At 54.4% G+C, this 25,170-nt stretch overlaps 1 protein-coding gene across 7 annotated transcripts; it reads left to right on the top strand.

The window, feature by feature from the left end:
• The first annotated feature begins 21 nt into the window (after positions 1-21).
• TMEM8B (transmembrane protein 8B) lies at positions 22-24,900 on the top strand. Of its 7 annotated transcripts, XM_062207971.1 has the most exons (13): positions 198-764; positions 5,597-5,786; positions 6,150-6,357; positions 11,610-11,743; positions 12,046-12,314; positions 12,932-13,257; positions 17,091-17,184; positions 17,369-17,492; positions 17,584-17,726; positions 17,936-18,114; positions 21,308-21,454; positions 21,620-21,736; positions 21,990-24,900. In XM_062207971.1, the coding sequence occupies exons 1-13, from the start codon at positions 227-229 to the stop codon at positions 22,323-22,325; spliced, it is 2,805 nt and encodes a 934-aa protein (XP_062063955.1). In that variant the 5' UTR covers positions 198-226; the 3' UTR covers positions 22,326-24,900. The 7 variants fall into 7 exon arrangements, with proteins under 7 accessions (XP_062063957.1, XP_062063955.1, XP_062063959.1 ...); XM_062207973.1 differs by lacking the exons at positions 5,597-5,786; positions 6,150-6,357; positions 12,046-12,314 and adding an exon at positions 22-98 and having other exon boundaries at positions 686-764; XM_062207975.1 differs by lacking the exons at positions 5,597-5,786; positions 6,150-6,357; positions 12,046-12,314 and having other exon boundaries at positions 335-348.
• The last annotated feature ends 270 nt before the right edge of the window (positions 24,901-25,170 follow it).

Below are 25,170 nucleotides of genomic sequence, written 5' to 3'. Positions count from 1 at the left end.
GTCACGCTGACGTCAGGCCCAGGCCGCTGCCGCCGCGGGGCCTGGTTATCGCCGGTTCAGCGCAGCCCGGAGTCGCCCAGGCCTGAACTCCCACCCAGGTCCCGAACCCCCGCCCCGGGCCCGCGAGGACACCGGAGGCCACCCCGCAGGGGTGGGGAGCGGAGCCGCGGGTCAGCTCTGCGAGCGCCCCGCGCTGGCCTGTCCGGCCCCGCCCCCGCCCCGGGCCATGGCCCAGCCCTTGTCGCGGCCCCTTGTCCTATCCCAATCTTGGCCTTGGCCTCCGGCCCCGCCTTCGACCCGCGTCCCAAATCGGTCCCAGCCCTGGCCGGGATCCCTGCGAATGCCAAGGTCCGGGTTCCAACCCAGACCCCCTCTCCAACCCCAGTGCCTGCCGCTGGCCTTTTTCTCATCCCTCCCTCGGCCCTTGTTCCATCCGCTGGCACAAATCCCAGCCCAGCTCCTGTCCCGGCCCGGTGGCCAGTGTTTACTTAAGCCCCTGGCCCAGCCCCAGCCCTCGCTCCCGCCCTTATCACAGCCTCCTCTTCCATCCCACTCCCTGCCCTTGTTCAAGCCCCGGTACGCAGCCCAGCCCAACCCGTTGTGCCAGCCTTTGCCCGCTTCTCTGTGTTTTCCCAAGTCCTCCCCACCGGGCCCCCCTCTCTCTCATACTCTGCCCCTCTCCCAGCCTCGACTCAGGTCTGGGCCCCAGCTCCCGCCAGCCCTATTGCTGCTGTTGCTGTTCTCTGTCCTTGGCCCAGGGGCCGGTGAGTGCAGAAGCAGGAGAGCTTGCCAGCAGGGAGGGGGATCAGGCAGGAGTGGGTGGGCTGGAGAGATTCAGGAGCTGGGGAACCAGAGCTCTGGGAGAAGGGGTTGAGGGGAGAGGGAGGAGCGAAGTCTTCTACCCGGGAGGAATTGGCAGACTCAAAAGAAGGGTAATTAGGTTTGAGGTTCAGCAGGTGGCTGATAGATTCCAGGGTTTCTTTCCTGGTGTCCGTTGGGATCCCACTTTAACTCTTTTTTTTTCCTCAGGGAAGTCTTGGCCTTGCGGCCTCTCTCAAAAATAGTCTAAAGCTTTGCAATATTGGGCAAGCATTCAAGCAGGGTTCAGTAAAAACAGTTTAGAAGATAACAGGTAACAGATGGGCATGGATTCGTTGCCATTATAATGAGTTTTCTTCTTGCAGTGGCTCTTGTTTTGAAGAATCTTGGTTTGCCTAGGGAAAATTGCTGATACATTTTACAGCAGAGTGGATGCTCAGAGACCATTTTACAAATGGGGAAACTGAGGCCCGGTGAGCCAGCAGTTTGTTTACAGGTTGTAAGTGGCATTGCTGGGGCTAGAGAAAGGGTGCCTTTGTGTGTGTGTGAGTATGTATATGTGTGTGTGCGCGTGTGTGTGTTCCCACTGCAATAGATGCCTAATGGTGAAACAGACCCAAGTGGAGAGACACTCCATGCACAACCTTTCTTCTTCCCAGTCTGCCCACAAGGGGGCTTCATCCACGAACTGTTCCTCGTTGGCCAGGTGTCAGCCTAGGGCCACTCTCCAGGGAGGAAGTGACTTGGATGGGAGAGGGAGAGGCCTAACTTCTTCTTGGAATGTGGAAGGAGGAACAAGTCTTGCTCCAAGGCCCCACCATGAAATGACTGTAGTTTTCACAGTCCCATTCCACAGCCACCTCTGCAGGTGGCCCTCAATGAGGATGGAGATGTGCCTGATGGCCTCTGGCAGAAGCAGCTAACAGAGGGGGTGGGGCTGGGTTTGGGTGAGCTCCAGGGGCCTGGAGGTGAGTGCCCACCGAAGGTCACGGCCCCTGCAGAGGCATCTGGACACTTACATGTCTGTGTGTGACCGAGGGATCTGTGGGAACATGGGCACGTACAGCGTGTACACTTGCTTGTGTGTTGGTGAGCGTGGGCACACGGATATTATGTGGGCTGCACGTGAGCCAAGATATCCTCTCAATGCCTAGGTTATTTTGTGAGGGGAAGGGATATGTCGTGGCCAACACACATTTCACTTCAGCTCAGCCTGTTCCTCAAATGGACAGATCACTGAAGTGTTACCTTCAGAAATGGAGTCTCAGGTTGAAGGTGGTGTGGGGTGCCTCCCATAGTGTATATGGAAGGTACTTCAAAAAGTCTGTGGGAAAATGGAATTAAAAGGTAAGTTTATTTTGATGTAAAAAACATTGAAATCATATATGAAGTGTCTTCAAAAATTCATGGAAAATGTATATTATGAAAAAATGGGCCGGCGCCGCGGCTCAATAGGCTAATCCTCCGCCTTGCGGCGTCGGCACACACCGGGTTCTAGTCCCGGCCGGGGCATCGGATTCTGTCCCGGTTGCCCCTCTTCCAGGCCAGCTCTCTGCTGTGGCCAGGGAGTGCAGTGGAGGATGGCCCAAGTCCTTGGGCCCTGCACCCTCATGGGAGACCAGGAGAAGCACCTGGCTCCTGCCATCGGATCAGCGCGGTGTGCTGGCCGCAGCGCGCCAGCCGCGGCGGCCATTGGAGAGTGAACCAACGGCAAAAAGGAAGACCTTCTCTCTGTCTCTCTCTCTCACTGTCCACTCTGCCTGTCAAAAAAACTAATAAAAATAAAAATAAAAAAACTAAAAAAAAATAAAAGAAAAAATGGCAAATATTTCAAAATTTTTTGCACCAAAAGAAACTTATCTTTTAATTGCATCTTCTACAAACTTTCTGAAGTCCTCTGGTACAAGTACCCCTCTGCAGCCAGCCCTTCTCCTTGAAGGGAGGAGCGGGAGTGGGGGGAGTGTGGTGTTAATTACTGCTGCTGGTAGGTTGGGCACTCAGCAGAGGCAGTAGACAATCAGATTTTCAGATTTGGTCAGGGAGAGGCCATACTGCTGAGGCCAGTTCATAGCGTCCATCCTTGCCATCGTGGCTTCTTGGCTCATGAGCCCACTGAGCTTGCACTGAGTGCTTGGCTAGGGAAGAGGGTGACTGATAGCCAGAGTGTAGGAAGCTGAAAGTTGGGGGATCAAAGCCGGATTGCCCAGGAGCAGGAGCAGGTGCTCTGGGGAGAACTGCAGTGAAGCTGGAAAAGAGCATCGACTAGGCCAATGGCTGGCAGGGCTGATTGAGAACAGAGCCAGTGCCTTTGAAGGGTGCTCTGTACTTAGTGGCGGTGATAGGTTTGCCAGAGGAGGGCCCGGCAGTGTCACTGGACCATCAGCATACAACTGCACAAATGCTTATTGTTGCCTTGATCTCATTTTAGTTACCTCCTGGATCTCCTGGTTCCATCCCTGATCTTTTGATCTTTTCTTTGGGCTTATCTGCCCGGTTGATAACCCAGGCATGCCTTTCCATTCCAAGAAATGACCTTTTGTTCTACCTAGTGCTATCAGTAGCTGGGTCTGCCTCAACCTGTGTGTGTGTGTGTGTGTGTAGAGGGGTGGTTTGGATAGTATTAGGGAATCACCCTAACTTCATCATAGCAGTACTGGGGCATTCAGGACAGGTCTGTCTGAACTTGGCCGGGCCTTGTCATGCTTCCCCTGGGACACAGCTCTGGTAGGCCCTGTTCCAACTCCAAGCCAAAGCTTGGGGTGAGGGGGGCCGGGCACTCTTGCTCAAGCATCTGCCCTCAAAACTTCTTCTAGGTTCCTCCTGTTGTTCCTAGCTGCTGCCCACTCCTTCCCCCACTCACCTAGTCTGTGACCTCTAGGTGCTGGCCACCTGGGGATGGCTTAGCTAGACCCCAGTTATCCGCGATGCTATGGATTGCAGGGGTCTTTGTGCTTATCTGCCCCTGTTTCTCAAAGGGCCACAGCTGCTTTTCTCTGAGGGTCTTCACTGAGGGGCCGACCGACAGATGACCCACCCCTGGGACCTACTTTGAGGAGAGCAGCCCTTCGCTAACCCCAGTAGAGGGAGCTCCAGAGCTCGGAATTCTTGTAACCATTGTGTCCAGGCTGTTCTCTTGGCCTTCTGCCTCCCGTTGTGATGGTTAGGGCTCTTAGGAAACCTGTCTCCCCCATCAGGTTGGTTCCTTTTCCCTTCAGCCCTCTTGGGTGTGTCTCCTCTGAACTCTGGAAGCTGCTCTATGAATCTCTCTGGGATCCCAGGTACAGCTCAGCTTGCAAGGTGGCTGGATTCTGACAGCTGAGACTGATTGTGTGGTCTGAACTGGACAGACTGTTCCTTGGGTATAGCAGTGGATTTTGAAGATGAACACAGGCCAGCCTATGGCCGACAGCTCCTGCCTGTGTTATGCAGCTTTCTGGAAGGTGACTCTTGAGATTCCTCCAGTTCAGTGGGGCCACCCTCTCCCTGCAAGCTGCTCCCATTGGGAGTCATGTTTCCCATATCCAGAGTTGAAGGTGTCAGACTAGGTAAGTCCCGTGGGTATTTTCTGCTTGGCAAGAAGACTCCCCAGCTGAGTCTCTCCTCTGCCTGACCCTTAGCCTGTCCTGCAGGTAGCTGTCACCTGGCCTGGAGGCACTCCCCTGGGTGTTTCTGAGGGTGTGCTGATGTCTCCCATGTAGCTAGATTCCCAAGCTTCACTCTGGGGAACCTGCCTGCTTTTGGGGGCCTCTTCCCTCATCCAGATAAGCTACTGGGTCATTCTCACTGCTGTAGTGTGTTTGCCTGGCTTGCTGGTGACACGGTTTTCCTGCTCACCTTGGCTCTGTGCCTGACAGTCATGGCCAGTTATCGCGGCATTTCAGGTAGAAATGGCCACTTCCTCCCCTCTTCCTAGCCCGGCCTGCTCTGAATAGTCCCACTGGGTCACCAGCTGACTGCCTCACGGGGGGCCCCCTCTGGGGAAACACCCCCTGGCTGCTCCCTCTGATCCCAGAGGGCCTGATGCCTCTCTTTCCTCCTTTCTTGGGGACTCTCACGGTGGCCTGCCAGCTCCTGTTCTCGCCTCTGCCACCCAAGCAGGCCCCTTGCAGCCTCACCACACTTTCCCCTCCCCGCTCCTGCCCTGCGCCAGTACACAGACAGCTCTTGTGAAGCTTCTGAGGGTTTTTACTGCTTCAGACCACAGAGGGACAGAAAAGGGGAAGAAAATAAACAGGGAAGTTACACAGTGCCATGCTGACTCCTGAGCCCCACAGGTGGAGTTCTAGGCTGCTCAGTGGCTTAGGAGCCCCTGCCAACACACACACACACACACACTCACACACACACTCATACACACACATACTCATACGCTCACACACTCACACATACAACTCACACTCACATGCACTCACACACACACACTTACACACACACACCTCCCACATTTCTGTGTTGTTAGACATGGTAAGAGAACAAGGCTCTTAAGTGAGAGAATGGCTGTGAGCTTGTTTAAAAGGTCCCGAGTTTGGCTTTAGACAAATCTGAAGTTTGGTTGAAGTCTGAGGGCCAGTTTCCTTATCTGTGAAAAGAGTTTTATTTTTACAAGGCCACTGTGAGGATGAAGCCAGGTGGCGGCTGGGGCAGCACAGGACCCAGCTCCTGCCCAGTGGAGAGCATGGGTGGAGTTGCTGTTCTTGGTGAGGAAGGCTGGCAGGCCTGTGGCCTTGGGAAGTGCCCTCTGTCCCACCCGTGCCTTTCTCTTTCCCCTGCGTCCCAGGAGGCCTTTTCCTGACTGACTACTCCACCTGCTCACCCCGCAAGCTGAGCCCTTTCCGCTCCTTTGCCAGCACCGAGCTCTTCCACTTCCACATTCCCGAGGACACATTCCTGGCTGTTTGGAACCTCATCATCTTCAAGGAGCAGGGGGGAACCTTTGGAGACCACTGCCCAGACCAGAGTGTGACTGTGTGAGTGTCTGAGGTAACCTTGCAGTCCCCACTTCCAACCCGGACCTCTTCCCAACCCAAGTGTGACTTTGAGTGTCTAAACTGACCCTTGACCCTGACCCTTGTCCAGACTGAAAGGTGCCTGAGTGCGGGCCATGACCTCTGTCACCTGACCACTTCCTGACAACTGTATAACTGTGTGAGTGCCTGAGATGACCTCTCACCTCAATGGCCTGACCCCTGACCTGGAACCACTTTGTTATATGTGTTGGTATGGGAATCCAATTGTTTTTACTGGTGATGAGTGACTGTTCTTTCTTCTCTCTGTTTCTCATCTCCCACCCCACTGCCTGTTTTCCTCCTCTCCTGATTCTGGTCCCCCAGGTACTTCCGGTCTGGAGCACCCCCTGTCATCAACCCTCTACATACACACTTCCCAGGGGACACAGCTGTGCCTGGGGTTTTCTCACTGACCCTCAGCTGGACACTGCCCAACCGCACCTCAGGCATCTTTAACGTCAGCAGCCCCTTACCTGGGGACTGGTTCCTGGCTGCCCACCTTCCCCAGGCCCATGGCCACATCTCTGTCAAGGTGGGTGGAAGCTGCCCAGGGCTGGAAGGGCCAGAGCTGCCTTCCCATCTCTGCTGAAGCCCCCCACAGGCTGCCTGGAATACCAGCATTGTCCAGGGTGGGCAACAGCATGAGGGTGGCTGGGGTGAGGCGTGCCTAGAGGCCAGCAGGTCCCCTGGTGGGCCAGAGGCCACAGTCTTCAGGCGGCAACTTGGGAGCCCTGGGAGGACATAGGAGGGTCCAGCTCAGCTGAAGGGAAAGCCTGGAGTCTGGAATCGGAGACTTTGGCACTGGAGAGTAGTGTCCCTTCCTGCTGGAAGGCACAGGGTTAATCCAGATGGTCCAAAGTGAGCTGCGGATGGGCCCATGTGTTGTACAAACCCAGGCTTGGTGTTGTTCTACACCTTGGTGGGTGACAGCCCCGATAGACCTGAAGGCTCTACCACCCAGTCTCTAGTCCATCTAGGAGAATATATTCCTGTTCCTTCCTGACTTCAGACAGCTCCCCACAACCCTACAGTAGACCGGAAGAGAAGCCCTTTCCCGCTCACAGGATGCTTTGGGCAGCTGGTGTCCATCTCGACTGTCGTCTCCTTTCCCTGAGGCTATCAGCACTGGTTCCCTAGAGTGGAGGTTGTTAAAGTCTGAAGGCGGGTTCCAAGGTTAGGAGGCTTCTCTGGTTGGATAGGAAGGAGGTGTCACCATGTTTTCCTGGTGATCTCCTGTGTTAGGCCAGACCTCCTCCTCGTAGTGAGGGGATCTGTGGGTTTCCCACTCCTGTTCAGTGCTGGGAAGGGAAGGTGTGATGAGCAGGCCATTGTCAGAGTGGGGTGGCCACTTATGTGGGGCCGTGGTGAGGGTGAAGGACCCTGCATGGGCAGAGCAAGGACTTCAGCAGTAGGACATTGTAGAATGTAGTTTGGTCATTGAGAATTCAGCAGGATACAACCTTCCCGTCAGAAGATCTGACTCAGATGTCTCTTTCCTTGTTGAGTTCCCTGAGGGTGAGGACTCTGGGCCTGCATCAGGCTCGCTTTTGTCCTCCTTCTGTAGTCCAGTGTTCACAATAGGTGCTGCCTATTGCCTTTGCATGGGGAATCACACAGGGACAGGTGCACTGGCCCTGCCATTGGCAGAGATGAGAACCAGGGCTGAGTTAGTCTCTGGAGGCCTTCATAGTCACACACCTGTTTTTCCTGAGAGTGATGTATGAGGACACGTCAAAAACTTCAACAAAAATGGAATTAAAAAGTTTATTTTGGTGCAAGAAATTGAAATCCATGCATAATTTTTTCATAATATGCATTTTCCATGAGCTTTTTGAGAATCCTCATACAAGAGACTTCTCTGTCTAGACCAGGGGACCCCCTGGATGAGAGCAGGTAGGAAAAGGCTCTGGGTTCTGGGTGGGCCTCGACTACTGTCAGAACAAAGGCCTCTTTTTCCTCTATGAGGAGGAATGTCTTCACAGGTCTTGGGCCAGATCCCAAAGAGCTTGACCCTGATGCCAGCTTTAATGCTGAATTCACTTAGTGAGAGCTGACAGGGAGACTGCTGCTGAAGCCCTGCTCTAGTTCCTGAAAACATTTCTGGGTGAGCAGGAGGCCTAGGCCTGGGAGCTGAGGCCTGGTTGGGAGTGGTCAGAGTTGCTCATGGCTGTCATATTGTGACAAGGGGGAGTCAGGACAGCACAGAGAAAGTCAGCTCAGAACCTGAAGGGTGATTGAGTGCTCAGACCAAAGGGATCTGGGCAGTGGGCGAAGAACCAGGCCTGTCCTGACCATTTATATCTAGTACAGCAAGTAGGACCTGGGGGACTTGGTACCGCAAGGGAAGCCCCAGCCCAGAGCTCCCCAGGGGTTAGGTAAGACTTAGAAGGGCACGGTTCCACCTTGCCGGTGAGTAGCAGCCTGCCTGGACACCATGCGGGATGTAGCTCTTCAGTTAGGCTTGTTCCAGAGAGATCTTCTGTCTGCTCCTAAGAATTTGATCACCACCTGGAATCATATGGCACTACTTGGAATTCAAGTCTTCAGCAATCCCGACTCTGGCCAATTTCTGAGACTCAAGCCTATGGTTCTTTGTCTGGGCATTCCTCCATCTTCCAAAGTTGTTTCCTCTTTGTACTATGCTTCTGATTTCCTGTAGGGCTTGACAAACATGGGAAGTTATGTGGGCTCGTGGACTGGGTGGGGACTCACGCTAATGAGTACCAGCGATAAGAAGGCAGTGCAATTTCGAGGGCCTTCCTCAGGTTTGGGGATGCGCTCAGCTCTTCCTTTAGCCCCTCGTCTTTAGGAGAGATGGCTCGGCTTGGGAGTATGGTAGCAGTGAAATTAGGAACTGCTAGGCAGTGAGGCCTGGAGTTGAGGAGACAGGGAAAGGTGTCCAGGTGTGAGAGTGGCATGACCAAAGGCTCGGTGGGAGAATGGAGGTAGTTCAGTGTGGGCTGGGCAGTGGGTGGTACATGAGGAAAATAGAGGGGTGAGCAGAGGCCAGATCATTAAGGGCCTTTAGGGGTTAGAACTGAAGCCTGAGGGTGACAAGGAGCCTTGAGGGACTGTAGGAGGGAAGTGGCTCACCTGGTCCAGGTCCCTCTCCTGGGCTCGCGTCCCTGTGTCTGTGTTCCTCGCTGTGCGTTCCTAGCACTCAGCATAGGGCCTGGCACATGGTGAACCGTGGCAGATTTTTGTTGCCTTCCGACACCTCCCAGACTGTAGTAGCCCAGACTCATCTCATTTCTCTTCCTGTCCTGTACACTTCTTCCTACCAGCCACTCCTTGTCCTCCCGCCGCCTTCTCCTTGCCGGTTCTCGTCTTGGAGCTTGTGCTGTGGGGACTGCCAGATACCAGCTGGCACCCAAATGGCTCGTAAGGGAAATGTCCTCCCAAACGGTGGCCCACAGGTTTCTCTCGAATGAGTCCTCTTCCCAGGTCTAAGATTTGAAAGTAAACAAAAGCAAGTAAAAGAATGAAAACAACTAGGAGGAAAGCAAGAAACAGATTGTACGTCTAGAAGGACCAATCATGACTCAATAGCTCAGCTAAAGTAGTTAAAATCAGCTAATGGTGCTGCTGCTGCTTCCCCCCCTTCTAAGTTATCTTGTTTTATATTCTAAATAGGTAACATAAACACCTGGTACAGCATTCGAAAGGTACGAAAGGCAGACAGTGAAAAGTAAGTCTTCCCATCTTTCCCTCCCAGTCCCCAGTTCCCTCCCGGGAGTTAACTAGCAACTAGCTGTTAACCAGCTCCTTGTATTACTCTTTCCTTCTAGAAACACTTTCTCCTCTTGGCCTTTGTGACTTTACAAGACTCTCCTGGTTTTCTTCCTGCCCACCGTCCACTCCTCCCCTGTCTGCTTTCTGGCTTCTCTGTTCGATTGGTGTGATTATAGTGACTTAATGCTTGGTCCCGGGACAGCTTCTGTCTAGTTTTCCCACCCTCTTGCTTGGTGTCTGTAGCGCTGTACCATGTAGGAGTTGGCGTCTCCAGCCAGGCCCACTTTCCACAAATCTCAGACTGTAACTGCACGCCTGGCATCTCCAGTTGGATGTCTGAGAAATGTCTCCAGCTCAGTACGTCCAAATCTAAACAAAGGTGGAAGTGTGGCACTCCATGGTACGCATTTCACTTCTGCTAGTCCTCGGCTCGTCCTTCTCGAATCTTTTTCTCAGTAAACGGTACTGTCATCTAGCAATTGCTCAGATCCCAAATTTAAGTCTCATCCTTGGTTCTTCTTTTCCCCCTATTCCCCCAGAGCCATTCCATAAAGGAAAAGTTTTGTGGGCTCTACTTCTAGAGCATGCCTTGAGTGCGTCTCCTCTTCATCTCCTCTTTGGGCATACCCTCCCCTCCTCTCAGCCTTCTCTGGGGCCACCACGGGACCTGGTCTCCCTGCTTCCACGCTGGCCTTCTGCAGTCTGTCCAGCACTCCTCTGTTGATCAGTGCTGACGGTTGGGCAGGGGTTGTGTGGGTTCTGGGCTGCTCCTACAGAGAAGGTCTGTGTCATCAGGCCTCTTGAGTCTGCAAGCCCAGTCGGAGCCTACACTGTCCCCCTTGCCCTGTCCTTTCTAAAGAAGCCCAGGCTAGCCCGAGGAGGACAGGCTAAGAGTGCAGCTGCCTGCCTTGCACGCCGGGATCTTTCCTGCTGCCTCCCACGCACTTCTCATTTTTGACTCTCCTGGTTCTTGGGCTCCTGTGCTTTGGCTGCATTCCTCCTGTGGCTGCGGAAGTTGCCTTGGCCTTGGATTCTCTCACTTCTGCCTTGGGAGCTCTAGAGCACCTGACTTCTGGTGCCCATTCTCTGACCTCATCACGGGATGGAGGTTGCCACACCCCCGCTCCTCCTCCCCTGGTCTCCGTAACTGGACACTCCCTCCTCATTAAAGAGGGAGCTGGATGTGCATGTTACAGATTGAAGGAAGGAGCACGCCCTAACCAGAGAGGGCATGCGTGCTGACCCTGTAGTTAAACCAACAGCAAGCAAATCGTGGACGAGGTATTTCTTCCCCTGGTGGTCTGGTGAGGAAATGGGCCACCTCCGGAGTGAGAGCCTCAGCTCCTGGGACTCATTCACCCTAAGGTGATTCTTGGGATCCTTGCCTTAGGCAGTGAGGTCCATGGAACGACTTGTTAGAGTATTTTTCACTTTTACGGTTTGACGCCAAAGGTGAGGGACATCGGCTTTCGACATCAGAGGTAGAAAGCACCCAGGTTGGTTCAGGAGCTCTCTGAGAGGTGTCCCTTCTTTAATGCAGTGGCAGTTTTTTGGCACCTACTGGGTGCTAGGTGCTGTTCTAGGCATGGGGGAGGCAATGATGCAGGAGACACAGGGAGATCCCAGGCAGGGGGCACTGAGCTCTTCTGGCCTGGCATCTACTGAGTCCTCCTTCCAGCCTGTGGGGCTTTGCTGGTCAGTGCCGTGGCTGGCTCGTTCCATGGAGTGGAGCTGCGTGGGGTGTCAGGGCCTGGAACTTTCATTCCAGAGCAGGATTTGGGGGTATGCCCTGGTCAGAACAACCCCGTAAGTGAACAGCAGCCTCTAGTCTCAGAAATCCCCTAATACTGAGGCTCGCAGCAGATCACGCAGGCCTGGGTAGTATGGAGATGATCAGAGATGACTGCTCAGGCAGGTAGGGTCCTGAGCTGAGAGAGGCCTCAGGCCGGGGCTGGAGGGTTTCTCCCGGCCCCTCCCAACAGTTCCTGTTTGCCTTGGTTTAATAGCGCCCTGCTGTCTGTCGCCTCCCCACCATTCCTGCTTTTGTCCCAGGGTCTCCAGGATGAGTGTCAGTATCTCCTGCAGCCGCAGCTGATTGTCCGGCGTTTACTGGATGTGGCTGTCCTGGTTCCTGGTCGTCCCTCCGAGCAAACCCTCTCCCCCCACAATCGTTCAGCCCTGTACAAGTAAGTCCAATGCGCCCCCAAACCCGGCCCTTTCTCTCTTCCTGCTCTGGCTTCAGACAGACGGCAGGGTCCTCTCTCAGCTTCTCAGCCCACCTGCCTGGCCCTGCTCTCCCTCCTGTCAAACTGGACTCCGGGCGGCCCCACGTCCCCAGGGTGTGGGTTGGACCCTGCCTTCCTCCTCCCGGCTGCCCTGCTGTGTCCCTCCTCCCTCCCTGTGCCCTTCCTCCTGCTGTTTGTGCATCCTGGTGTCCCTCTCACCTCTCTGTTCATCCTTTCTTACCCCCAACCTCTCCTCTGCCCAGGGTCTTTGTGCCCAGCTTCACTTACAGGGTTTCAGCGCATCTGGTGTGTGTGGGGGGCCGCGGGGTGTCTGCCTGCCCCCTGACACTGCGCCTACGTCCCAAGGCCCCACCGCTGCACAACTCAAGCTCGGTAGCCTGCGGCGGAGCCTCAGTATGCCAGCTGGAGCTGGCGCTGCCCCCCTGGGGGCACTGGGTCTACGTGCGTGTGGAGACGCCATCCCGGGGCCCTGGCAGGACCATCCGCTTCCAGCTGTGTGTGCGCTTGCAAGGTCAGAACCCCCGCACCTGCTCCAGCACCCACCTGTGCAGATGGCTGCCTGGCAGTGGTGTGCGAGGCCGTGTTCATTGACCCTCGCCCCTGCAGTCTCCCCCACCCCATCCAGGCTCCTTCGCACTCCCTGTAGCTCTCCCACCCGCAGCTCCAAGTCGCTGGAAGGCCTTCCTATCATTTCCTCCTCCTCCTCCTTTTTTTTTTTTTTTCCCCTGCATCTGACTCGGGACAACTGAAGGCCGTCATTACTTTCCTTGATTTAATCTTTTTCAGTTCCTAGGGTGGGCAGGGACAGCCAGGGCCTCTGCGACAATGTGCGGGCCAAAGCTTGTACAGATCAGGGAGAAGGCCTGCCGCACTTAGTTACCTGTTTCTCTGTTTTCACTGCCCCTGTGAAAGGACAGATGGCGTTGACTCCCTCCAAAATGACATTCTCTTAGCTGTGACCACTGGGAACCCCTGGGCCCTGCCATTACCTCCCTGGGCACCCACATTCCCAAGGACATCAGCGTCCTAGTTCTCGCCCTCCCCACCCTTTGCTAAATTCTGTATGGCTCATATCTGGTTTGTGGTGAGGCTGCAGGCCCTAACTCTGGTTTCTTGTGCCCCTCACAGAGTGCCCACAGCCCAGCTTGTCTCGTGCCCTGGTCCCTGGAGCTGCCATGAACATGCCCCAGTCATTGGGCAACCAGGCACTGCCCCCTGAGCCACCATCCCTTGGGACATCCGTGATGGGGCCCGGGACCACATCGCCACCTGAGCACTGCTGGCCAGTACGCCCGACCCTGCGCAACGAGCTGGACACCTTCTCTGTCCACTTCTACATCTTCTTTGGTCCCAGCGTGGCCCTTCCCCCTGAGCGCCCAGCCGTGTTCGCCCTGAGGCTGTTGCCAGTGCTGGACAGTGGAGGCGTCTTCAGCCTGGAGCTCCAGCTCAACGTGGTACTCCTGGCAGACGTGGGGAGGTTGCCCTGTGAGGAGCTCAGAGAGGCCACTGTCAGGGGTGTGGGGGCCCAGACCTCCTCCAGGAAGCCCATCCAGGTTGTGTCCACCCATCCTTACAATGAGGGATTGTGTCTTAGCCCAGTTCTGGCCAACAAGCATGCTCTGAGCATTGACTTTGCCATGAGTGAGCTGGGTCAGCCAGGGCAACACAGAGTGGTCGAGGACCTCCCGGTGCTGTGGAGAGCCTCCCACTTGCTCAGGTCTCCCAGGGGCCGTTGGCTTTTCCTTGCGTGTCTCTGGTGATGGGGAGGTCACCACGTTTGGAATGCTCCTGCTGCTGCTGAAAGCAGTCCTGACATTCCATCGCAGTCTGCCCCTGTGAATTTTTTACCCACTGGTTGCTTTTTTGCCCCAAAAGTCACAGCCAGTAAATCTGTCCCTGTCATTTTTCCTTTTAATTAAAAGACTGTGGTTTTTAGTCAGCTGTCGGTTTATGGAGAAATTGAGCAGCCAGCACAGTGTTCTCAGACCGCCTTTCCCTGCAGGTTCCTGTTATGACCATCTCGCCTGGGCGTGGCACACTCCCTCCATCCCTGTCCCGCTTTAACAGCCCCCAGCAGCCTCTGGGCCTCAGCGGCCCTGCTCCCAGGCCTCTTCTCTGCTCGCATGTCTGTGGTTGCCATGGCCGTGACGCAGTGGTCTGACGTGGCCTGACCAGGGTGGCAGGCAGTGGGACTTGCCTCCATCACCGCCTGTGGGATCATCTAGGGCTGGCAGTGGACTCAGATCCCTGGACCTTTCCCCTGTCCTTCCTTCTTACTCTCCAAAAATAATCAGATGCCTTTTTTTTTTTTTAAAGATTTATTTATTTTATTTGAAAGTCAGAGTCAGAGAGAGAGAGAGAGAGAGAGAGAGAGAGGACTTCCATCCTCTGGTTCACTCCCCAAATGGCCACAAAGGCCGATCTGAAGCCAGGAGCCAGGAGCTTCCTCCAGGTCCCCCATGTGGGTGCAGGGGCCCAACGACTTGGGCCATCCTCCACTGCTTTCCCAGGCCATGGCAGGGAGCTGGATTGGAAGAGAAGCAGCTGAGACTTGAACTGAGATGCCTTTTTTTAATGTCATAAAAGTAATAGGATGTCAGAAGGGGGAAAACGCCTCACACAACTATTTATCTTTTCAGTAGACACCTTTGCAGTTGCTCTCCCCATGAACTGCCTGGCATATCCAGTTGTAATCAAGGGGCACACATTTTGGTGCCTTGAGCCTATGAACTGCAGACACTTCTCATCTTGTATCTTTTTTTTTTTATTTGACAGATAGAGTCAGACAGTGAGAGAGAGAGAGAGAGAGAGAGAGAGAGACAGAGAGAAAGGTCTTTCTTCTATTGGCTCACTTCCCAAATGGCTGCAATGGCCGGCGCTGTGCCAATCCAAAGCCAGGAGCCAGGTGCCTCCTCCCAGTCTCCCATTCGGGTGCAGGGGCCCAAGCACTTGGGCCATCCTCCACTGCCTTTCCGAGCCACCGCAGAGAGCTGGACCGGAAGAGGAGCAACTGGGACTAGAACTGGTGCCCATATGGGATGCTGGCACTGCAGCCAGAGAATTAACCAAGTGAGCCACGGTGCTGGCCACAAGTATTTTTTTTTTTTTTTAAGATTTATTTGAAAGTTAGAGTTACAGAGAAAGAGAGAGAGACTGACATATATATATATATATATATATATATATATATATATATAGAGAGAGAGAGAGAGAGAGAGAGAGAGAGAGAGATCTTGTCCGCTGGTTCATTCCCCAGATGGCTGCAACAGCCAGAGCTGGGTCAGGCCAAAGCCAGGAGCCAGGAGCTTCATCCAGTTCTCCCACATGGGTGCAGGGATCCAAGTACTTGGATCATTCTCCACTGCTTTCCCAGGCACTTTAGCAGGGAGCTGGATCAAAAGTAGAGTAACCAGTACTCAAACCAGTGCTCGTATGGGATGCCAGCATCATAGGTGGTGGCTTTACCTGCTACACCACAGTGCCAGTTCCCCATCTTTTATTTTTGCAGTGAACTTTGAACTTGAATAGAAGGATTCCTAATACAAATTGAGGGCATTGTCTTATACTAGCCTGGGCCTTAGGCCTTCTCCGTTTTGTATAATTTGTACATTTGGCAAACCAGCTTTCTGTACCTCTTAATCAATATTGTCAGTGTGGGGTGCCAGCGCAGTGGCGTGGTGGGTAAAGCTGCTGCCTGCAGTGCCGGCATCCCATATGGACACCTGTTTGAGTTCTGGCTGCTCCATTTCTGATCCAGCTCTCTGCTATGGCCTGGGAAAGCAGTAGAAGATGGCCCAAGTCCTTGGGCCCCTGTACCTGCGTGGGAGACCTGGAGGAAGCTCCTGGTTCCTGGCTTCAGATCGGCGCAGCTCTGGCCGTTGCAGCCAATTGGGGAGTGAACCAGCGGATGGAAGACCTCTCTCTCTCTCTGCCTCTCCTTCTTGCTCTGTGTAACTCTGACTTTCAAATAAGTAAATAAATATTTTTTAAAAATATTATTAGCGTGGAATAAGACTGGAATGAGAGTAGAACCCTGTTGGTCCGTTGGAGAATTTTTTCTTTTTTTTAAAGATTTAAATATTTATTTTAAAGACAAAGTGACAGAGAGAGAGAGCAAGGGAAATAGAAAGATATTTTCCATCCTGCTAGTTCATTCCCCAAATAGTCACAACAGCTGGGGCTGTTCCAGGCTGAAGCCAGGAGCCAGGAACTCCATTCAGGTCTCCCATGTGGGTGGCAGGGCCCAGCAGTTGGGCCATCTTCCATTGCTTTTCCAGGCGCATTTAAGCAGGGAGCTAGATTAGAACTGGAGCAACCAAGACTCGAACCTGTGCCTATATGGGATTCCCATAAGCACTGCAGCACTCATCCCCATTGGAGACTGTCTTCAGCTTGACTCTGATCCATGAGCTAATGTACTGTTTCCCAGCCAGAGATCCTGATCTTTCCATCCAAATATTTTGACTTTTTAAAAATTTGGATCAAGAACAGGACATTTGGATCAGGGAACTGCATACCCAGAGACATTTCCCCCCCGCTTTTGTCCCCCTCTTGGAATGACTTTCATTGAGTAATGCTTTGGCGCCTTGCCCTGGGCTTGTGTTGAGGGAGTTATAAGCAGGGTGCGTGGAACCCAGCCAGTGGTTGAGGACAGGGTGCGCAGCTGCACGCCGTGCTGCTGTGATGAGAGTGGGCCTGAGAGCCGCCGGCTTGGATGCTGCTCTCTGGAGACGCTGGTGAACTTTTACCTTGTGGACGCACCGATCTGGAAACCGACCGTGCTTTGGTGGTGTGGAAGTCAGTCCCAAATATAAGGCCCACATTGAGGGACAGACTTGATTTTCCTCCCTGGATTTAAACGCGTCTCTCTGGCGTTTGTCTCGTCCCGTTTTATGTATTTAGTAAGCAGCCTCCTGGCAGCCACGTTATCCACCCCCATCCTGCCTGCTGTCCCAGGTGAAGGTGACCGAGAGCCTCACCATACCTCTGCCCACACTAGCTCCCGCGTGTGGCAGCAGCTCCCCTCCCCATTGAAGCAGGGGGCATCTGTCTCCTGAATCAAAGAAGGTTCAGACTTGCCCTTGCCTTCTCGCGAGTCCTTGAAAGCTTTCTGCTGAGGACGGTCTGACGTTTTCAGTTTTTCTGCTTTAGGAATGGAGGTGAGGGAGCAGCCTCGAGGGGAGCACCTGGAGGAACGGGCTGTCCAGAGGGGTGAACAGGTGTAGGAGTGTGGGGGCGGGCAGACTGCAGGGTGTGGGAGCCTCATCTTTATATCCACGCCCCCCAGAGCTCCCTGCGGCAGGAAAATGTGACGGTGTTCGGCTGCCTGACTCACGAGGTGCCCTTGAGCCTGGGCGATGCAGCGGTGACCTGTTCCAAAGGTGGGGTGAGCAACAGGGAGGAGAGGAGGCAGGAAGTCCCCCGTGGGAGTCATGGGGGAAGGTGTGGAGGAAGGACAGGCCCAATGCCTGGGAAGCGGGGGGCAGGTGGGTGAGGATGCTTGGGTCCCGACTCCTCACTGACCCCACCTCCCTGTCACGGGTCCCCCCTTTTCCCTTCTTTCAGAGTCCCTGGCTGGCTTCCTTCTCTCTGTCAGTGCCACCTCCAGAGTGGCCAGGCTGCGAATCCCATTCCCGCAGACAGGGACCTGGTTCCTGACCCTCCGCTCCCTGTGTGGGGCAGGGCCTCGGTGAGCAGCACTGGGCACAGTGGGGCTGAGGATGGGCAGGGCCTGGTGGCGTGGCCCAGGGGGCCTCAGCTGACAGCGAGTGTATGCGCAGGTTCGTGCGGTGCCGCAATGCAACAGCCGAAGTGCGGCTGCGCACCTTCCTGTCCCCGTGTGTGGACGACTGCGGGCCCTACGGCCAGTGCAAGCTGCTGCGCACACACAACTACCTGTACGCGGCTTGCGAGTGCAAGGCTGGTGAGGCGGCTGGAGGGAGCGGCTGGAGGGGTGGCCCTGCCGGGCGGGGTGGGGGCCACCGGAACTGGGGATGGGTTTGGAGAGCATGGGAGGGCAGAGAGCGCTGTCACTGGCCGTGACTGGGGTTTGACGAGAGGCCTCAAACAGAAGTGTCTGCTGAAGCCAGGGCGGCCTCTGTCCCTTTCCATCCTGTGCCTTCCCGCCTGCAGGGTGGCGGGGCTGGGGCTGCACGGACAGTGCGGATGCGCTCACCTACGGATTCCAGCTGCTGTCCACCCTGCTGCTCTGCCTGAGCAACCTCATGTTCTTGCCACCCGTGGTCCTGGCCATTCGGAGCCGCTACGTGCTGGAAGCTTCCGTCTACACTTTCACTATGTTCTTCTCCACGGTATGCAGTGGTGTCTTTCCTTCCTTCCTTCCTTCCTTCCTTCCTTCCTTCCTTCCTTCCTTCCTTCCTTCCTTCCTCCCTTCCTTTCTTTTCAAGATTTATTTATTTATTTGAAAGTCAGAGTTACACAGAGAGAGAAGGAAAGGCAGAGAGGGAGAGAGGTCCTCCATCTGCTGGTTCACTCCCCAGTTGGCCGCAATGGCCAGAGCTGTGCTAATCCAAAGCCAGGAGACCGGAGCTTCTTCCAAGTCTCCCATGCGGGTGCAGGGGTCCAAGGACTTGGGCCATCTTCCACTGCTTTCCCAGGCCATAGCAGAGAGCTGGATCGGAAATGGAGCAGCTGGATCTCGAACCAGTGCCCATATGGGATGCAGACGGTGGCTTTACCCGCCTTTCCACAGTTTTTAACCATTGCTTTGACCTGTTAATGTGATTGGAGAATAATCAGTCACAGAACAGCAGTGAGCTGATTCCCCTAAAACCTCTCCATCTCAGAGATAGTATCTCCATTTCCTCCTACTCTCTCTCTCTTTTTTTAAAAGATTTATTTTATTTATTTGAAAGAGTTACACAGAGAGAGAAGGAGAGGCAGAGAGAGAGAGTGAGGTTTTCCATTTGCTGGTTCTCTCCCCAATGGGCTGCCGATCCAAAGCCAGGAGCGAAGAGCCAGGAGCTTCTTCCGGGTCTCCCACATGGGTGCAGGGGCTGAAGCACTTGGGCCATCCTCTACTGCTTTCCCAGGCCATTGCATAGAGCTGGATCAGAAGTGGAGCAGCTGGGTCTCGAACCAGCACCCATATGGGATGCCAGCACTGCAGGTGGCGGCTTTACCCACTACGCCACAGCGCCAGCCCCATCTCCTACTCTTTTTATAAAGATTTATTTATTTGCAAGGCAGAGAGAGGAGAGAGAGAGAGAGAGAGAGAGAGATCGATCTTCCATCAGCTGGTTCATTCCCCAAGTGCCTACAATATCTGAGGCTGGAAACCAGGAAGCTAAAGCTCAGTCTGGGGCCTCCAGGTTGGATGCAGGGATCCAAGCACTTGGGCCATCACCTGCTGCTTTCTTAGCAGGAAACTGGATAGTAAGTGGAGTAGCTAGGACTTGAACCTGCATTCTGATATGGGATGTGGGCTTAACCCACTGTGCCACAATGCTCCCTCCCCGCTTTAGTGCAGAGGAATTCGTAGGAGAAAGTTGGCCCTGAGTCCTTCCCCAGATGTGTCTGCAATGTCCCGGGACTCAGCTTTGCCATTTTCTCTGTTGGCGTGTCTCCTTCCTTCCTGGAAATGTGGAAATCTGTGACAAGTATCTTTTCCAGAAAGTTTTGGGCATTTCCTTTTATAAATGTGAAAGATAAATGGCACAAGTATTTGGTCAGGCCTACAGTGCGACTGCTTTAAAGGAAGCTTTAATGCTTTAAACGAAGGTTTTTAATCACAAAATAGTACTGGGTAATTTGGTTGCCTGTAGTATTTGCTTCTGGTCATGGAAGTAGAGACTAATCAATGTCCTATAGCTAAAAGAGAAAAAGACCAAACTACTGATTTGTTCAGAAACTAAATTGAGTCCCAGTGGATGAACGCATTTGAGAAAGAGCCCAGCTCTAGCCTCTTGGCCAAACCCACCTTGACCCCCACCTTTCCTGCACGTTCCCAGTTCTCCCTAAGAGCCCACACCCTGTGGGCTTCACTCTCAGGCCTTGCACTAACTGGCCCTCTTCATCCCCTTCTACCCAAGGCTGGGGTGGGCAGCTAAGGAAAAAGGCAGCCCTGAGGCCGTGGGGAAGAGCATGGGGAAGGGGTGGTCTCCTGGTGCCGTCTGTGCCACACTGCGGAGAGCGCAGTAAAGAGCAGGCTGCTGGCATTCACAGGGGATGCAGGCAATTGCAGCAAGCCGTCCCGGGCGCCCTCCCTGAGGAAGCACGGGCTGCCGGTCTGTAGTCCCCGCTCGAGTCTCTGGTTACCGCTGTTGTGACATGGAGGCTTGTGGTGGTGCTCAGCTGTCTCTTTCCGGAGCTATGGACTGGCTATCCATGGCCCTGCTCACAGCCCTCCTCCTGCCTCCAGGACCTGTGTTGTTGAGGTCTCTGAGAAGCTGCCTCTTTTATGGGTACGGAGCCCTTGTGATTTACGTGTCTGTTAGTAAAATGATAGGCTGACTCGGGCTGAAGCAGTCTCTGCTATTAATCTTCAAGCCACTCCAAAGCCACCTGGGGTGCCGCACTTAACCTTCCTGCCCCAGCTTCAGTGCAGCCCGATGGACTTCAGTCCGGCCCTGGCACAAGATGCCCTGAGATGTGTGGGGGTCAGAGATCAAGATCGAGTCACAGAATCTTAAACTTTCCTAATGTCTGCTGGCCTGTCTCAAGCTTAGCTCCAATGAGTAGATTTTGATAAAATTTATAGAGGTCAGAGCCCCTTTTTCTCCTATTGTAGATTTTTTAAAAAAAGTTTTAGGCTTTTTATTCAATGAGAGAAATGTACAGGAGAGTGAGGGCCCTGTCTAAAGGAGAGGGAGATCTGGATTCATCCGGAGCACCAGGGCCAGCCACGTGTGGGAGCGTGCAGGCCAGGAAGCATGGGGCAGGTGGCCCGGAGGCCACGCCTTCCCTACTGTAGACTTTAGATTTTCTTCTTGACCCTGCTTCCATGGCCATCACAGGCCGCCCTTCCCTGTGCTCTTCCCCGGGGTGTGAGGGACATGCTTCTCTCCCCGGCTGTGGGGCCTGCCTTTTTCTTACTACCCCCATCCCCGCATCGAGTGGGAGCAGATGAAGGGTGCCAGTCAGTGTAGGTCCCGAGTGAAGCCCGTTTCAGAGTCTGAGCTACCCGGGAAATAGACATGCAGAGGTTTGGGTCTGGGTTTGGCCAAGAGGCCGGGGCCAACCTCCCAAGCTTCGGCCAGGGATGGGGCCCGTGGGTGGGACCCATGGTGAGCGTGAGGTGTCAGGGAAGGATTGGCCTTTGCTTGAGTGATCTGTAGCCCCCGACCTGCATTCTGCACAGCACGTTCCAGGAGCAGGAAGCTTAGCCACGTGAGGTCCAGGGTGAGGCTGAACACACATGGGGTGGGTGAAGCACACCGGGCCTCCCCATCGCATTCTCCTCAGGCGTGGGGGAGTCAGGCTTCTCCTAGCCCTGCTCCGTGCCCTCTGCTCCAAGTTCTCTGAGTGCTGGCGCTTCTTCCCCAGTTCTATCACGCGTGCGACCAGCCAGGCATCGTGGTGTTCTGCATCATGGACTACGATGTGCTGCAGTTCTGTGACTTCCTGGGCTCCCTGATGTCCGTGTGGGTCACTGTCATCGCCATGGCTCGTTTACAGCCTGTGGTCAAGCAGGTCAGTCCGGAGCGGGCCCTGGGGGACAGCCATGGCCAGGGCCTGCCCAAGTCCACTCTTCACCTCTCCCTGGGGGCTTTTCCTAGAGCCCGTCGCCAGCCTGGCCCAGCCTGGGGAGTGCTGTCACCCGGCTCTAGCCCAGGCCTGGGAGAGCTCTTTCTCTAGGTGCTGTATCTGTTGGGAGCTATGCTGCTGTCCATGGCTCTGCAGCTTGACCGACATGGACTCTGGAACCTGCTTGGACCCAGCCTCTTCGCCCTGGGGATCTTGGCCACAGCCTGGGTAAGAGTGGAAGGGGCTGGGGTGGGGGGCGGTTAGTCCCAGCCAGACCTGGATGCAGGGCCCTGGGTCTCTGGTCCCCAGCTGTGGGTGGGCTTGGGCTCTGTCTCTGTCACCTGCTGCTCACAGTGCCCACATCAATCTTGGCAGGTGCCTTAGCTCATAGCCCGGGCTCGGGGGAAACCTGTGAGTGCCCAGCTCTGGTTTGGGTCCCAGGCCTTCGCGTTGCTGAGCCCCACTTCTCTGCCTCCCCCAGACAGTGCGCAGCGTCCGCCGCCGGCACTGCTACCCACCCACGTGGCGTCGCTGGCTTTTCTACCTGTGCCCGGGCAGCCTTATTGCGGGCAGCGCCATCCTGCTGTACGCATTTGTGGAGACCCGGGACAACTACTTCTACATTCACAGCATTTGGCATATGCTCATCGCTGGCAGTGTGGGCTTCCTGCTGCCCCCTCGTGCCAAAGCCGACCCCCGGGTCCCCTCTGGCGCCCGGGCCCGGGGCTGCGGGTACCAGCTGTGCATCAATGAGCAGGAAGAGCTGGGCCTTGTGGGCCCAGGAGGGGCCACCGTCAGCAGCATCTGTGCCAGCTGAGGGGAGCTTTGGGCCTGGCCCTTGGGAATACAAGCCTGTCCCGGGGTTCGTCCCGAGGGCGTGGAGCCTTCCCAGGGACCAGAGACGAGCTATATTTTCTCAAGGACATGGAGTCTTTCTCAAGGACATAGAACTCTTCCGGGAGCCAGTCCCTGTGCCTGGAGAGCTGCCTGAGGGCCTGGGGTCCTGCATCCATGGAGTCCTTCTTCAAGGCTGGAGCCTGTGCAGTGCTCAGAGCCCCTCAGCACCCAGGAGTCCCTTCCCGGAGATCTGGAGCCCTCAGAGATGTGGACAGAGTGCTGTCAGGAAGCAGGCGTCAGCCCAGAGCAAATGGAGTCCACCTTGGGGAAACTGAGCCTGCAGGCTTTCCCAGAGGCTCAGCAGCTCTGTCCTCGGGCTGCCTTCGCAGAGGCTGGGCTGGGCGCAGGACAGATGGAGCGGGACCGGGCGCTGGGATCCTGCGTTGGTACAGGTGGAGTCTGGTGTGTCTCCAATGAAGTCCGTGCTGGTTCTGTGCTGCCTTCCTGCCTGGGGCCAAGGGCTGGGGAAAGGAGGGATGGAGGGACCCTGAGGAAATCAACAGCAGGGGCAGTGGGAGCCCAGCCTGGACCGGCTGGGCTTCCGCTTCTGGGAGCTGCTGCCTGAGGCTGTTGCTTCACCATCCACACCCCCGCCTCCCATTCCTTTGGTCCCTAGGTTCATGCCCAGGCACTTCCCAATGCTAATTCCCCAGTCCTGATGGAGTCCAGTGTGCAGTAGCCGTGGGGTGTGTGTGTGTGTGTGCACATGTGTGTGTGTGCACATGTGTGTGTATGTGAATGAGATGACCTGGACTTCCCCCACGATGCCGCACCCAACAGGGAAGGAAGCCCGGGGCTCAGGAAATCGGAGTGACAGGTACAAATCTGTGCAGGAAATATCGCAAGAGTGTGATTTCTGTTTTGAGTCCCCATTTTTCCTGAGTGCCAGAAATAACCTTTTGAGATTTCCTCTTTCCACACAGTCATGGCAGAACTTTTTCTAAATTATTTATTTGAGAGGCAGAGAGATGGGGAGGGAGGGGGAGAGGAGAGGAAGGGAGAGAGAGCATGTGTGCGAGATCGTTCCCATATGCGGATTTATTCTCCAAATGCCTACAACAGCTGGGGCCAAAGCAGGAGCAGGGGACTCAGCGTGGCTCTCCCATGTGGCAGAGGACTCCAATTACTTGAGCCATCACCGCTGCCCCCCAGAATCCACATTAGCAGGACACTGGGGTCAGGAGCAGAGCTGGGGGTGGAGCCCAGGCACTGATGTGGGCGGTGGGCATCTTAATTACTGAACCCCCACTCCCACAGCTGAGTTCTGAGAGGCTTATAGACCGCCAAGACGTTGGGAGAGCATTCTCTCTGCTCACCAGTGTCCACACTGCGTCTGTCCCCTGAGACTTGCGTCATTCCATCTGGTCCCCAGGCAGCAGCCCAGACAGGCCCTCTGGGGTGCAGGGAGGTTTCCCATTCCCAAATGCAGCCCTGAGGCTCTCTCCACCACTTCTCCACCATAAGCAGACGCCTGTGTGGTTGTCTGAGGTCTTGGCTCTGCAGACACACCTTGAAGCTGTTCCTGCTCTGGGTATTACTCAACAATCCAGGCATGAGTTGCGCACGTTTTAAATCCTGCAAACCTATGCAGGGGTTTGGCCCTGGCACTGGGGCCCAAGATCCCTCTCTTGTGCTCTCACTTGCCTGCTCTTCTCTCTTCATTCCTCCTTTTTGCTAATTGACTTTTACTTATGTTTTCCCCCAAATATTTTATCTATCTGTGCCTTAAGTCATCTCGTTTCCATTATGGGCCTGTGCTTTTGAAGTCCCAAAGCCAGGAAATCATTGCTTTCTTCCCTGCCGTCTGCAGTCTCATCTCTTCCTTGGGGCACTGGGCAGAGCATGATTCAGCCAATGACTGGGCTGGCCACTCTTTGCATATCTGAGACACGTCATCACATCAGGATGTTCCGAGCCAGGTCACCAGACGGCTGCGGTTCAGGACAGAGTTAGCTGCCGGAGACCAGCTCCAGCCAGTCCAGGGGCCCCAAGGTGTGAGAGGTGTTAGCGCTCAAAGAAATGAGACACACTCATAGCAAGGCTGATGGCATGGCTCTGGCTCTGGAGCACCAGACTTCATTTTCATATCATATGCCACATAATGACTTTTTTCTCACAATAATAAGTCTGTTATCCATTTTTTTTCTAATTATAATTTCTTTGATTTTCAAGGGCACATTCAGAGCATGGGTTACAATCACAGACAGGTGCGAGACAATGGGCTGCCCACACATGCCAAGGCCTGGAGTGCTGTCGAGCTATGCAGAAATTGGCTACACAAGCTAGAACAGTACCTTCCTAATCTAATCTTTACTAGAAGCCCCAAGTTCAAAGCAGGCCCTTTTTAAAATGTATCCCCTCTTTGCAGTTCTTTCTGTAACTCTAATTTCTTTATTGTACTTATTTAAATGTTCACTTAGGTCTATTCCACAGTTTTGACATCCTAACCATTGTAGTATTTGTAGCATATATTGAATTAAAGCTTTAATAACATTTATCTTTATTCTAGTGGGAAGTATATACCAGGGAGCCTGTTGCCTTTTAATTCTTTTTCACAAACAGCTCAACCTTGTATAAAGCATTAACGCCTTCTCCCACACTAGCATTCTGCTTGATTAAAATTTTACAAAGTACTGGACATTTTGGGGATAATGAGACTAAGCGTTCTTTCCTAAAATTAGGAATACAGCAATTGTTAGCGGGGCCACCAGGAAGCTCCGGCTTTCTTACGCAGAGTGTAGTTCCCAACAAACCTAAAACCACCA

The sequence above is a fragment of the Lepus europaeus genome, chromosome 12, assembly GCF_033115175.1.
Source record: "Lepus europaeus isolate LE1 chromosome 12, mLepTim1.pri, whole genome shotgun sequence".
NCBI lineage: Eukaryota > Metazoa > Chordata > Mammalia > Lagomorpha > Leporidae > Lepus > Lepus europaeus.
Note: the sequence above shows the minus strand (reverse complement) of the source record. Positions and strands in the feature narration are given on the sequence as shown.

Excerpts from the sequence above, each read along its gene's own strand:
- TMEM8B (XM_062207971.1), top strand. The coding sequence starts at position 227 with ATGGCCCAGCCCTTGTCGCGGCCCCTTGTCCTATCCCAATCTTGGCCT. Across the intron at positions 11,744-12,045 it reads AATCGTTCAGCCCTGTACAA|GGTCTTTGTGCCCAGCTTCA; the intron begins GTAAGTCCAATG and ends TCCTCTGCCCAG. Across the intron at positions 13,258-17,090 it reads TGGAGCTCCAGCTCAACGTG|AGCTCCCTGCGGCAGGAAAA; the intron begins GTACTCCTGGCA and ends CACGCCCCCCAG.